Source organism: Watersipora subatra, chromosome 3 (genome assembly GCF_963576615.1).
Source record: "Watersipora subatra chromosome 3, tzWatSuba1.1, whole genome shotgun sequence".
Lineage (NCBI taxonomy): Eukaryota > Metazoa > Bryozoa > Gymnolaemata > Cheilostomatida > Watersiporidae > Watersipora > Watersipora subatra.
This window is the reverse complement of record NC_088710.1, coordinates 2,360,922-2,375,545: the sequence shown is the minus strand read 5'-3', so window position 1 is coordinate 2,375,545 and position 14,624 is coordinate 2,360,922. Positions and strand designations below refer to the sequence as shown.

At 34.2% G+C, this 14,624-nt stretch overlaps 1 protein-coding gene across 2 annotated transcripts in view; it reads left to right on the top strand.

The window, feature by feature from the left end:
• Nucleotides 1-14,624, top strand: part of LOC137390055 (F-box/LRR-repeat protein 7-like) — a 78,576-nt gene that overhangs the window by 11,136 nt on the left and 52,816 nt on the right. The window contains exons 8-16 of one of the 2 annotated variants that reach the window (XM_068076298.1): nucleotides 717-849; nucleotides 3,335-3,479; nucleotides 7,954-7,997; nucleotides 8,391-8,470; nucleotides 8,616-8,721; nucleotides 8,908-8,989; nucleotides 9,245-9,403; nucleotides 11,788-11,907; nucleotides 12,974-13,393. In XM_068076298.1, the coding sequence (XP_067932399.1) occupies nucleotides 717-849; nucleotides 3,335-3,479; nucleotides 7,954-7,997; nucleotides 8,391-8,470; nucleotides 8,616-8,721; nucleotides 8,908-8,989; nucleotides 9,245-9,403; nucleotides 11,788-11,876 (838 nt within the window). In that variant the 3' untranslated portion in view covers nucleotides 11,877-11,907; nucleotides 12,974-13,393. Of the gene's footprint in view, nucleotides 1-716; nucleotides 850-3,334; nucleotides 3,480-7,953; nucleotides 7,998-8,390; nucleotides 8,471-8,615; nucleotides 8,722-8,907; nucleotides 8,990-9,244; nucleotides 9,404-11,787; nucleotides 11,908-12,973; nucleotides 13,394-14,624 lie in introns of those variants that run through there. The other variant, XM_068076297.1, reaches the window with a different exon arrangement.

The following is a 14,624-nucleotide window of genomic DNA, read 5'->3' as shown; positions in this document are numbered from 1 at the left end:
GAGGAGAGTGAAGAGACAGCAGGAACAGGGGAAGTGAGGTTAAAAGGGAAAGTGGGAGAGACAAATGGAGAGGGAATAGCATCTAAAAGAAGAGGGTAGTGTAGAGGATAAATGATGAGATTGGATATTACAAAAACTAATAATCAAAACTACTTGCATTGGTTTCTTCTGAGAGAAAATCTCTATACTATAATCTAGTCAGCTGACAGTTTTATCTCCTGAAGGCACTAGTGTCTCAGAGAAGTGCTGACAGTTCAAGTTACTAAAGCTACTCATAACCACCCTGTTACCTCATCATCAGAGTATTTTATATGTGCGATATAATTCCTTATATATTTTAACTTGTATAACCTTCTGCTGAATTCAGTATACTTTTAGTATTCCTAATTATTATCAAAACATGATTTGTAGCTCATAAGTTAAGCAATAAGCATTGTAAATGTGTTTGTAACGTACAAGTAAATACAGTACATATGTATATAATACTCTCAAGATACAGTACATTTGAATAGAGGAACAAGTGAAACATGAGGTTCAACTTATACCAGTCATAATTGTAACAATAGAACTAGTACAAGTTCTCCTATTGGAAATCTTTCCATTCTAGAGAGCAATAAGAATAGTGCGTAGTATCCTGCTGCTAAGTAAGGTTTGTCATCTCTTATTACTCTACATTGTGTATTCAGGTGGTAGTTTAAACTGATTCATGTTTTTAGACTGTTCAAACTGCTGACTGCCTTTCCTAAAGTTACCCAACTCACTATGGGAGTTTCAGACAGACCCTTTAAATGGTCCCTGGATGGGACAAATGTTCAAAAACTCACCTTACTAACAGGAGAACCTTCTAGGGTAAAACATCACATATTATGCCATTATATTTGCTCCGATTAGTTGTGGGGCCTTAACTATTTGTTTCACCCCTCAAACAGGAAGTGTATGAAAGAGAAATAGAGATCAACAATGCTCAATAGTGAGACATTGGAACAAGTGTATAAAGATTGGTATAAGATACTGTGGAATGTGATATGATTATAATAAAAACCTCTAAATTGATAAGTGTTTTTTACTTATTGGATCATCTTGTATTAATAGATTAATGTCACCTTCAACAGTATCAAAACAGTTTAAGGTAAATCAAAAAGTTGGTAACCCCATTAGCACGTCTAAAGTATAAACTAGAGAGGTTACCATATGAAAGTGGTGTGAAAATAAGAATATATAGCATGAAATACTACATCAGGAAACGTTATGTAGAGACATGGACTAATACAGTATACAGAGACAGATGTTAATCTTACAGAGAAAATATAAATAATGTACAACTATGGTACATAGTGTAGTCGGCAATAAGCAATGGGAAATGGCAAAAATGTCTATTAATAGCTTATATCCCTATCTTGGGTATAAGGTTACCGACATTAAATACAAGCATCACATAATAACATCACATAATATGACATTTGGCAGACCAAATAACAGAATCACAGAATAACAGACGACACACAAGCACTGAGATTTATATATACTAGTTGTACTACTCGGCGTTGACCAGGTAATAAAAAAGTCTTGAGTAAAAAATTTATTTATCAGCAACAAATAAGTTTTTTGCTAACATTAGCAACATTTGGCATTTTAATTTTCAAACTACATATCATGAGAGAAGTGCTTTGTCTAGTTGAAATAAATTAGAATAAAAAATAAAAAAAACTGTAAAAGTTTTCAAATGTTGTCAAACAACTGTAACTTTCAAACTTCATAACTCGAAAGAAGTATTTTGTTGAAATAAATTGGAAAGAAAAACAAAAATGTAAAGGTGCTTAAATGTAAATGTAAAATCATTAGCAAGTAATGGCTAAATATAGTCTGTTTTGGTACAATTACAATGAAAAATTATTTGGTATACAATTATATGATTTTAGTTCATTTCAGTGTTGGTGTGCAAAAATTGGCATGCTAATTTTCACGTGCCATTGCTGGCATGCGAAAATATCGTAGGCTATAGACGTACATAGAGTGGTATAAAAGCTTATAGTAATTATCTAATGCAATTATCTCCTGGTAAAAATCATCATCATCCTTAAAAATGGTAGCAAAACAATATGTTAACCTTAGTAACTATATAGGTACCTACAATGACTTCAGTGCATTTTGTGGTTATGATCCCCAAGATAATATAACATTACAATGTACTACGGAAAGACTTCTTACCTTTAAGACAGGCGTGTAACATAAACGCTAAATCTAACTTAAACAAATTTGGCTCACTAAAAACATACTTGAAGGAAGTTTTAGTATGTATTTTCAATAAATTTCAAACTTTAAACTAAAATTTTATCATTTATCTGTTTGTGAATTGGTTTTCACCGCAACGGATAATGCCGAACTCGCCATTGCAAACAACGCATATCTTTTAATAACATATATAATCGGTACACCATTCGCCAAATTTTAATTTCGAGATAAATTATTGTTGATATCGTGTGGCGGAAGAAATAAGCCCTAACAAAAAAAAAGACGAAGAAGCATCGTGCTGCATAGAGTTAGGCTGAAAATATTTCTTAACAAGGGCATCGTAACGCTTGGGTGCAATACTAAAATAATACGTCATTTAGTGTGTGTTTACGCTATATGGTATATGGTAATGGCTTTGATCAATATATATATGCAATGTATATAGTTCAGTGGTAGAGCGCGAGGATTTAAAACTTGCGCTTGCAGTATCCGTGAGTTCAAATCCATCACGATGTGAAATCCTGATACAAAGAATTTAATAGCTATAGCCGGATATACACACAAACTTTGAGAAATATTTACCCTAGGACACTTTTATTTCGCTAGTATTTAGTTTCGTGAGTAGCATACAGAGTAAAATTTCGATGCAACTTAATTTCGCAGCTCTGATGATGGAAAAAATATAGTGATGTGAAAATAAATGCAGTAGAACAAACATAATTAGATTCCTCAGGTTCGGTTCGCCGGTAGGAAAGATTTTTCAATTTGGGACTAGTTTGTAATTGTAAACTGCAGGTAGAATTGTGTGGCCAAGATCAATAACGCAATTTGATCGCTTGCTGCCATTTGTTTCTTGGACTATCAATAAACAAAGCTATTTAATTCTGCGTTTTTGCTCGTTCGTTATGACAGTTTTGTTTCCCTCATTAAATTTTCGCGAGAAGATGACTCGCGAAAACGCAAAAGTTAGATGAGGCGAATACATTAGTGACCTAGGGTATATATAAATATATCGATGTACTTATTCTTACCGCATACATTTCCTAAATAAATAAATTGCGTATAGCATAATGCAAACAAAATATACGTTAGTTCATTTTAGACTGAGGTTGTGGCATCGCTGATCGACAAAATAGGATCTAATTTAAAAGAGTTGTTTTGGTGTCAAGTCTCCATGGGAAATGTCGATGTTGCTCTGAATTGCCCTCACTTGAAGAAATTTATTTTTAAGGGATACTTCTCACATGGTAAGGAACTCATGCTATTATTTGTACTAATGCACTTTACAGTCAGTGGTCTAAAACTCTCATACTGGTTGATGTTGTTTATATATACACTAGCTGTATTACCCGCCTACAGGAACAGATTCACGTGCAGCGTAAGGTTTATTGAGAGTTGTCTTTCATACTGTAAAACAACTCCAAATATGCAGTCTACTGAAATTTTTGTCCTGATCAGAGTATGCATGTACCTATACATGTCAATGTTGGGGAGAACAATGGAAATCGGCAATATGTCTTACAGCTAGATGCATGTAAAATCTAGTAAACATTCTAGATTCATGTGTCTGGATTCATGCATCCGTTCATACCCAGCTATATTTGCAGTTGACGATCACGCAGTTTTGCCGCTGAGCCCCCGCCTCGGCTGACCAGTCTTTACCCGCCGAGCAGTTGAAAACCGCGCTCTTGCACTCGCCTCGCAATCAATCGGTTCGCACTCGCAATCAATCGGCCCGCACCCGGCTCGCAATCAATCGGCCTGCACCCGCCTCGCAATCAATCGACCTGCATCCGCCTCGCAATCAATCGGCCTTGCACTCTCCTCGCAATCAATCGGCCTTGCACTCTCCTCGCAATCAATTGCCTTGCAATCAATCGCCTCGCACTCGCCTTGCAATCAATCGCCTCGCACTTGCCTTGCAATCAATCGCCTCGCACTTGCCTTGCAATCAATCACCTCGCACTCGCCTTGCAATCAATCACCTTGCACTCACAACCAATCGTCTCGCAACCAATCGCCTTTCACTCGCAATAAATCGCCTAGCACTCAATTGCTTTGCAATCAATTGCCTCGCACTCGCCAACTCATTCATCCGAAAAGCCGCACCTGGAGACTCACTGTACTCGGGGCGAAAAAGGTCTCCCGCGCATCCCCGAGTGATACCACGGCCTCAAGCCTAGCTGTGCTACCCGGCGTTGCTAGGGTAGTAAAAAAAGTCTGCACACAAAATTGATTTGTATTTAACATATAACATTTGCCATTCTAACTTTCAAACTACATATCCTGAAAGAAGTGTTTTGTGTAGTTGAAATAAATTAAGAGAGAAAATAAAACAACTGTAAAGGTTTTCAAACTTTTTCAAACAACTACAACTTTCAAACTTCGTATCATGAAGAAAAGGTTTTGTGCAGGACAACTGATTTAAAAATAAATAAAACAACTGTAAAGGTTATCAAACCAATGTAAATTTAAAATTTCATAACTTTCAGCGACCTATATCTTTTGATAACGTATAGTGGAACCTCAGTTCTCGAACATAGTCAGTTCCAGAAGTTCGAGATCCGAAACAATTTTCCCCATTAAAATAAACTAATGTAAATTTTAATCCGCGTCAAGGCGAGAAAACAACTTTGGTAAAGTATTTTTTAACATTTCACACCATAAGCTGTACTTGTACCCGGGTAATAAAAAAGTCTTTGCACAGAAAATCTATTTGTATTTCACATATATAACAACATTTGCCATTCTAACATTCAAACTACATAGGTAACATGAGAAAACATGATAGGTAACCTATCATGAGAAAAGTGTTTTGTGTAGTTGAAATAATTTAAGAGAAAATAAAAACAACTGTAAAGTTTATCAAACTTTGTCAAACAACTGTAACTTTCAAACTTCATATCATGAGGAAAAGGTTTTCTGCCAGTATAATAAATTAAAAAATTTAAAACAATTGTAAAAGGGATTAGATGTAAATTTCAAATAATTAGCAAGTATTAGCTAAATTAAGTCAGTTTTGCAACAATTACAATAACATATGATATAGTAATGATACAATTAATACAAACTGAGAAAACAAAATAAAATTCATGGATATGTTGAATTAATTTTAGCAATTCTTGCATAAAATTGTGTGGGTATAAAAAGGTTACTGTCCCACCAGAAACTATCCATCAATTCTTTGAATACGACGATACTAAAAATATGACAGAATATCATAGTATTTTGTAGTTGAAATTTTATTAGAACAATGTCTGCCAAAAATGGTTGAATAAAAGAATAATATTAATAATAAAGATTGGAAACTAATAAAGCAATAATAACAGTGATAGGAAAATGAATAATGTTTTAACTTCAAACACGATACTCCATTTATGTTTAAAAGTATGCAAGTTGAAATAATAACAACGATGAAACAAACTTTAAAAAACTTATGTTGTTAACTTCAAAAGTCATAAGAAGTTTATAAATGTAATAAGAGAATTTAAATATATATATCTATATATATATTTCTCAAAGTATGTAAATATAAGAAAGTGGAGAATAACTGATACTTGCAATCTTACACGATAAATCTTACAAATGTTTGTTGTAAAATGTGAAATTAATTACGAAAAACTAATTGGTTAGGTTTAAAAGGAAAGATGTGTAAGTTAATACATCTAGCTGTACAACCCAGCGTTGCCTGGCTAATACAAAAAACTGAACAGAAAATTGATTTGTATTTAACGTATAACAACATTTGCCAGTCTACCTAAAACAACTGTAAAGGTTTTCAAACTTACTTTGTCAAACAACTTTTAAACTTCATATCATGAGAAAAATGTTTCGTGCAGGTCAAATAAATTTTAAAACTAAAATGACTATAAAGGTTTAGATGGAACAGTGAAATAATTAGCAAGTAATAGCTGAATTGAGTCTGTTTTGCTACGATTACAGTATAAAATGATTTGGTAATGATACAATTAATACGAACTGAGAAAACAAAATAAAATTCGTGAATATGTTGAATTAATAATAACAGTTCTTGCATAGAAGTGTGTGTATAAAAAGTTACAGTTCCACCAACAGCTATCCATCAAAACTCTGAATACGACGATACTGGTATGACGATATGTTATGTAAAAATAAAATATTGTAGTGTCTTTGTCTGATCGAAGGTGAGAGAATCTAGCTGCTATTCCTACTCGAGATAATACGATTGTCCACGTGAAAAGTAGTGACCTTAACAGCGATTTAGGAATTGAACCTTAAGAAAAGCCAGAAATAGAGGTTCACAAAAACGGCATCGTGTTTCACAGAATTAATAAAATTGAATCGCCAAATTCTAATATCAAGAGAGTCTATTGTCGATATCGTTTTGCCGAAAACAAGTTATCCCTAATACGTCGAAGACAAAAAAACATCGCCTGTCATGAAGCTAAAAGAAAGCCATAGAGTTGTGATTATTATGTCATTTTTGTGTGAAAGCGGCAAATGATGAATAGGTTATGTATAGAGGCACACTAACAGGAAATTCCCGTTAATGCGCCCTAGATACCTAGTAGCGGCTAATAGTTCGAAAAGTATGGTACTCTATAAGGCGGACACACAATCACACAGACAACGGTTGCAGTTTATATAGTAGATGAAGATAGGACATTTAGTCTACCAAGGGTGATCGATAGGAACATGTTAGACTATCAAGGGTACTGATTAAAAACATGTTAGTCTACCAACTTTACTGACTAGGCACATGTTAGTCTACTAAGGGTACTGACTAAGAACATGTTAGTCTATCAAGGGTACTGACTAGGAACATGTTAGTCTATCAAGGGTACTGAATAGGAACATGTTAGTCTATTAAAGGTAGTGACTAAGAACATGTTGCTCTATCAAGGGTACTGACTAAGAACATGTTAGTCTACAAAGGGTAGTGACTAGGCACATGTTAGTCTATCAAGTGTACTGACTAGGAACATGTTAGTCTACAAAGGGTACTGACTAGGCACATGTTAGTCTACCAAAGGTACTGACTAGGAACATGTTAGTCTACTAACAGTACTGACTAGAAACATGTTAGTTTACCCAGGGTACTGACTAGGAACATGTTAGTCTATCAAGGGTACTGACTAAGAACATGTTAGTCTACTAAGGGTACTAACTAGGAACATGTTAGTCTATTAAGGGTACAGACTAGGAACATGTTAGTCTACTAAGGGTACTGACTAGGAACATGTTAGTCTATTAAGGGTACTGACTAGGAACATGTTAGTCCACCAAGGGTACTGACTAGGAACAAGTTAGTCTACTAACGGTACTGACTAGGCACATGTTAGTCTACCAAGGGTACTGACTAGGAACATGTTAGTCTATCAAGGGGGCTGACTAGGAACATGTTAATCTATCAAGGGGGCTGACTAGGAACATGTTAGTCTACTAAGGGTTCTGACTAGCAATATGTTAGTCTATCAAGGGTACTGACTAGGAACATGTTAATATACCAAAGGTGGTGGCTCGGAACATGTTAGTATATCAAGGGTACTGACTAGGAGCATGTTAATATACCAAGGGTACTGACTAGTAAAATGTTGGTATACCAAGGGTACTGACTAGGAGCATGTTAGTCTACCAAGAGTCATGACTAGGAATGTGTTAGTAATCCATGGCTGCTCTACCCTGTAGTAGTGTATATTTATTTATTCTTCTGCTCCTATTGGTTTAAATCTACTATTTCAGATCCTCGTAAAGTTCTCATTGATTTTTCTGGAGCTCCTAAACTGGTAGGTCAAACTTTCTTTTAATTCGTTCAAGTAACATTTATGTTTTATTCAAGTAACATAATAATTTTTACTAGTAGTTTGTTTTAGCATAACTATAAACTGACCTTCATACATAGACGTACGCTTAGAAGTAACCTGCCTAAATTTTTACTTTGTCAGGTTTTTCTGGGAAGACAACTCCTCTCTTTGTGTTTAATGTTTTTAACATCAACAAATCTTTTATTGTAATTATTTTTTCATTTTGTTTATCTGGTATTACACTGCTGTTGTAAAGTTGAGAGCCAAAGTCTTAAGGTCAAATGTCATATAAATGGATCTAGTAACTTTTGCTTGTATCATGTAGCGGCTACAGGCTGGTACAACCAAAAATCATATAAATTGATCTCTTTGCAGGAAGAACTATCAATATGCAAAGAGCTAGTACATTGTAAACTTGGCAGAGAAAACATGCTGCTCAACTGCACTAAGATAAAGTAAGGATTTGTTATTCTTCACAACTTCCTTTACAGTACGGTGATTTTATGTGTGTCTAGCATTGAGTCATCTAATAATTCATCCTTTCTCGTATTCTATAAGAAAACGATCAGACATCAACAGATGCCATAATTTAACTTTCAGGAAGTTACAACTACAATATGATAGCAAACTAGATGCTTCTCTCCATTTCTTGTTGTTTCGTAACTGGCCCAAACTCACACACCTGGATGTAAACTACACGCTTGTGGTAAGTGACTACGCAGGTTAAGAATATCGGTCATATAGTCTGTACTAAGTACTAGTTATATAGTCTGTACTAAGTACTAGTTATATAGTCTGTACTAAGTACTAGTCATATAGTCTGTACTAGTTGCTGATAGTAGTAGTTCCTCTTAAACAAGGATCCTAATCAGGAATGTTGTGTTTCCTTCAGCCAGGAATGTTAGAGGAACTTGTGAAGTTGAAGGAGCTTGAGAAGCTGAGAATGAGAGGAACAGGAAGTGTTTATGAACATGGTCAGTGCTTCCTCCAGTTTCTAGCATTTGTTATTCAGAACTGTTGAGACAAATATGTATAGTGCTTCAGAACAATCTAGAAGTATAATGTCTTTAAAAAGGAAGAACATAAGTGAGGTAATAAGGGTGAAAGAAATGCCTTGTTCAAAGTGAGTCAACACAGTCGTAATCTCTCAGCAGAGCCATAAGTATATTAACTAGAACATACCACTAGGTATTCATCATGTTTTGAGAGAACCTTACGGATTATTCCAGAACTGGTCGACCTTATTGATGCTTTACCTAAGCTAAAGCACCTGGATGTGACAGGAGTGGAGATTCTTGATGAAGATGGTTCAAAGATAAAAGACATCGAGCCTCTCTGTAACCAGTGTCTATCTGATGGTAGACCAGACATTGAGTTTTGTATATTAGGTGAGTAGCTAGTACACTTGACAATATAGACATACTAGCTCAATACCCACCGTTGCACAGGTAATAAAAAGGTCTTTGCGTGGAAAATTTATTTTTAATCAACATATACAACATTTGCTATTGTAACTTTTAAATGAAGGTGCTCGTTTATTTCTGTGTGTTTGACCCGATGCATAATTCAAATATTTGTCAGCTTGAGGTATAGCTAAAAAAGATTGTTGAAAAGTGTTTCTTACTTCTTATGCTAAAAATTCGCAAAGATACAAAGATTTAAAACAGCTTATAGACAGTGGCAGGTAATGTAGTCGCCATGGGCTAAGTTTTTTTACCCGATGAATTTGAGTAAATTATTATACAATTAGCCGACTCTTTATAAAATATTTACTATAATAAGAGCCGTGTCTGTCGGAAGCTAGTTAAGAATGTTACAAAACAAAGCTGTACCTCACAGAGATCGAACTCATACATTCAGATGCACGGATGTGAAAGCAAGCGTACTACCACTAAACCATGTAGACACCTTGGTATTCTTCGGAATAATTGTGCATGTAATCATTACAGATCATGTCCTCTCACGAGGCTGCAAGCGTGCGTATTTTAACTAATCGTTATAAACTGGACATACGAACGATGACAGACAGACAAACAAACACTTACATTTATATATATACTAGGTGAATGCCTGGCGTTGCCCGGGTAATAAAAGTTTTTGCACAGAAAACTAATTTGTATTCACAATATACATGTAACAGCAGTTACCATTCTAACTTTCAAACTTTATATCATGAGAAAAGTGTTTTGTGCAGTTTAAATAAATTAGGAGAAAACATAAAACAACTGTAAAGGATTTCAAACTACTGTATCTTTCAAACTTTATAGCATGAGGAAAATTTGTTGTGCAGGTAAGATAAATTAAGAAACAAAGTAAAACAACTATAAAAGTGTTTAAATGTAGATGTGAAATAATTAGCTAGTAATAGCTAAATTAGGTCTGTTTTGCTACGATTACAATAAAAGATGATTAGGTAATAATACACTTAATATGAACTGAGAAAACAAAATAAAAATCCTGACTATGTAGAATTAATAATACCTATCCGTGCAAAGAAGTGTGTGTATCAAAAAGGTTACTGTTCCATCAGAAGCTATCCATCGAAACTTTGAATACGATGATAGTAGTACCTCTCGATACTGGTACAAATGTAAAAATGAGATATCGTACTGTTTTTGTCTGGTACTTTGGCTGACCAAATAGTGAGAGAATGTAGAGGCTATTCCTACTCAAGATAATACAATTGTTTGTGTGAAAAGTATTAGCCTTTACCGAAAATGAATTGCAGAAGCTTCATGTTTTCAACAGTAAAAGTTGTTTAGGAAGATGGCGGACCATGATAATTCACAGACCCGCTCTAATAGAATGACCTGACGAAAAAATGAAGGATAAAAACAAGTGCATATTTAGCGTGTGCATACAGTATATACCGAAGGACATACGTACAGACAAGCTTTGAGATTTATAAATATGGATAAATAAACACACAATAAATAGTGCTTTGAAAGAGAGGACAAATCCCAGTTATGCTATGCTCTAACAGCTAACTCTACTTGGTGTACAAACCTGAGTGACAGATTAGAAAGCATGTTTATATACTCATTTATAGCAGCTGGTTATGTAGTGCTGTAGGGTTGTTATGGTAGCACCCTCATTACCCATAGAACCTTAGTCTAATCTATCAAGCTACTTTTAGTGAGACTCAGATATTGTATCAATAATTGAACATGCATAGCATTAACAGTCTGAATATAAAAGCATCTTCACCCATATTAACTCTTCAAATGTTTGACACCAATATTAGAGTAGTAGTCCTTCCCTCTGACATTCCTATATACTAGTGTTAGTTATCTAACTTACAATAAATATAGAATGTTGTTTAATACATTTTTAATTAACTTATCAGTAAAAATATGTTTATTATGAGCTTCCTTACGTTAATATGATAAATTTATCCTAGTTTTATTTTAAATTGAGTTGTTTTTGTTAGAGAACAAACTCAATTTGTTAACTCATTTTTATTAAAAAACAGCTGCTGACAACCATTGAACTAATAATTATCATGTAAAGCTAAACACACTTGATTACGCTGTCATTCTTTGAGAGAGGTTCAAGGTTTTGGATGGGATTCAATCTGTCACTTAGTTGCAGGTTGTACCATAGTTTTACCTTGGTCTGCACTCACATGTGCTATAATTGAATTGTTTAAAAGTACTATATAAGTACAGAGAAAGTCTTGTAAGTCAAATAGACAGGAATCAATTTCATATCAAGCCCTGTTTGACACAGCAATTAGTAAAAGAAATACTCTGCCTAATAATTGTTACTGTAGACTGTGGTTTAGACGAGAAAGAGAGGTTGAGGTGGAGATGTGGGAGATTCATCCTTTACAATCCAAAATGGCTGGATTTCTTACTATAACTTTTGAGCTCAGTCTGTGTAAGTTATAAGGGTAAGTTACAAATGTAAGTTACAATAGATAGAATGCGCTTTTAATTTTCCTAATTATTATTTGTGAAAAACAACAACTGTGTTATGCTGTTACCCCTCACAATACTTTATACATGTACGTTATACTAGAAGACTTTCACTGCTGGTTTATACTTCAAAATACTCTGTTCAATATATTAACTATCGTTAAACTTATGGCTCTCATAAGAAACCTACATTTTCTGTTTGTAAATGGAATACGTATATGAATCTCTTGACCTATTCAAGGCTTGAAATTCCTGTTTAAAAAGGAAAAGGAGAAGAACATTTCAAAGCAATTTGGAGTTATCTTCTTTATCTCCTTACAATCAATTACATCTGTACAAATATAACAAACAGGCTTGGCTGCTTTGCTATTTTGTAGTAGACGAAACAATCACTTTAAATGAAGTCATTGATAATGATAATAATAATGGTATCTGAACTGTAGACAGTCTATAAGTATCTGTTACAAGTACACATGCACTCATATAAGTTGGAAGTTATTACTTATGTGGCTTTTTTGCCCTTCCACTCACTACCTCTAATAAATTGGAGACATTTAACATGAAGCCTGTCAAAAAGTTACACTCTACAGCAGGTGCTCTAACCAATGACCAATCATAGCATTACTTATCCATCAGAGTGCTCAAAACATGATTTATAGTGAATGCTAACGATTACAATCAATATTTCTAGGATATATGAGCTAATATTACATGACAAGTTTTTATTTATTCAAAGTAGGCTGTGTATAATAATAACATCATCTTTACTGTATGCTGAGCACAAACTTCCTTCTCTACTAATTTATCTGTTTCAATAGACATGGACACAAAGACTCGCTATTCAGTCTTGATACACTGTAGATGTCTATTATGTGAAACTTTATCATCTAGCTTTGCTGCAGTCAGACCGAGACAGTGTTAAAACTTTTCCAGCAATTTTCTCGTGCCAGTACATAACTGTTTGTTTCAAAGTACCCAACTAATGGTCAAACACATAATAATTTGTTGATACTTTGTCATGTATAAATTACTATTTCCTAGATGCTGGCTGATTGCTGAGATGTCTAGCTTGTGACTCTACTAGTTCTTTATGCACATTGTGATGGGGACGTATGCAAGGCTTTATCAAGAGTATATAGGACCTCTGGCCATTTCTTCGCTTAAAGAGTAAATGTAAATCAGAGAGCACCTACTGCATTACCTACTGTGCACCTACCCTAGGTACACAGCCTACACTGTCTGGGCACCTGCTCAGTCTGTCATCATAGTCATGACAGTGGGAGAACTACTTATGTTACCTTACAAGACTGTGATGAGACAAGACTGTAGATAAGATAGTTTGCTAAAGAGACAAGGTCACATGTGCTTTACATTTTATACAGCTCCTTTTGTTGCACTCCAGTTTAATTTTTAAAGAGAAAGTGACTCATTAATGATTTTAATCTGTCTGCTCAGTGATGAGATAATTTTAGTAATTTAAAACTAAAATTATGTAACAGAATTGTTCTATTATTCATATTAGTATATTTTTCGTTTATTCTTAAAATTTTATTATTTATTTTTGCACTCCAATGTATCCAACAGCATCAAGCCTGGTGGACGCTTACTGTCAAATGCATTAGTCAAATTAATACATTTCTACAGCAATGCAGAGACTGAATATATGAATAGAAAGGCATTGTTACTCAAATTTAAAATGTCATACATCAATTTATTTACTCTGATAGCGTAAACTATTACTATAAGAATATATAAGATTAATTATTACTTGATATTATAATTATTTGATATTATAGTTTAGATTATTGAGATTCAAATATAAAGTGATAAAATAATGAAATGTTGGCAGAAGGTACTTAATATCAATCCGACTTTCATTTGCTGCCAGTACTAGCATATGACTCAGAGCTTAATAAAATCACTGTGTATTATGGGAGGGTTGGTGTTAGTCAGCATTACAGGTACTAAGGCTTCAGATATATTGCAGTGCCAAAATTTTAATACTTCAATATAAAACACCATTCTACATTCTCTCTACAAGCACGTGCAAGATTACAACTGTTAATTTGTTGGGTCAATTTTACAGGTTGTCTTTTGGTGTACCTTGGCATAGATTAAAACTATGTAACCAAATTCTTTCAACCAGGAATAAAATTAAAAATAGTTTTCATTATTTTAACAAGAGTAGACAAATCTTAATTTTAGGTTCATTTCAATAACAGTTTTAAATAAATGTGAGGAAGCAGGAAATGCTATCATTTTACGGTTTATCCCGTTATCTAATTAATATTTTAGACTCAGCCATAACAATTGCATCCTGAGAGAACATCCTTTGTGAAACTTTGGTCTCCTATTCTGTAGGCAAGTAGTATAATATAACAGCATAGAACAGACAACTCCTAAGAACATAACCGTGAATGTTATACAAATACCGATAGCTTGTGTGCAGAGTAAGATGAGTAAATCTATTTTAATAAAACTTACAACATTCAACACCCACTCCTTCTACACTGGTCAGATATCTAACACGGGTTACACACTGTAGTAGTATATTGTAGATATAGTAGATATATATTGATAGCATTAAGTAGACTCTGTTACTAGCTCATGTCTTCATGTTGATAAATGACAACCGTGATGCATGATACAAGCAGTTTTAAGTTCTTCACCAACCAACTCTTAGAATTTATTG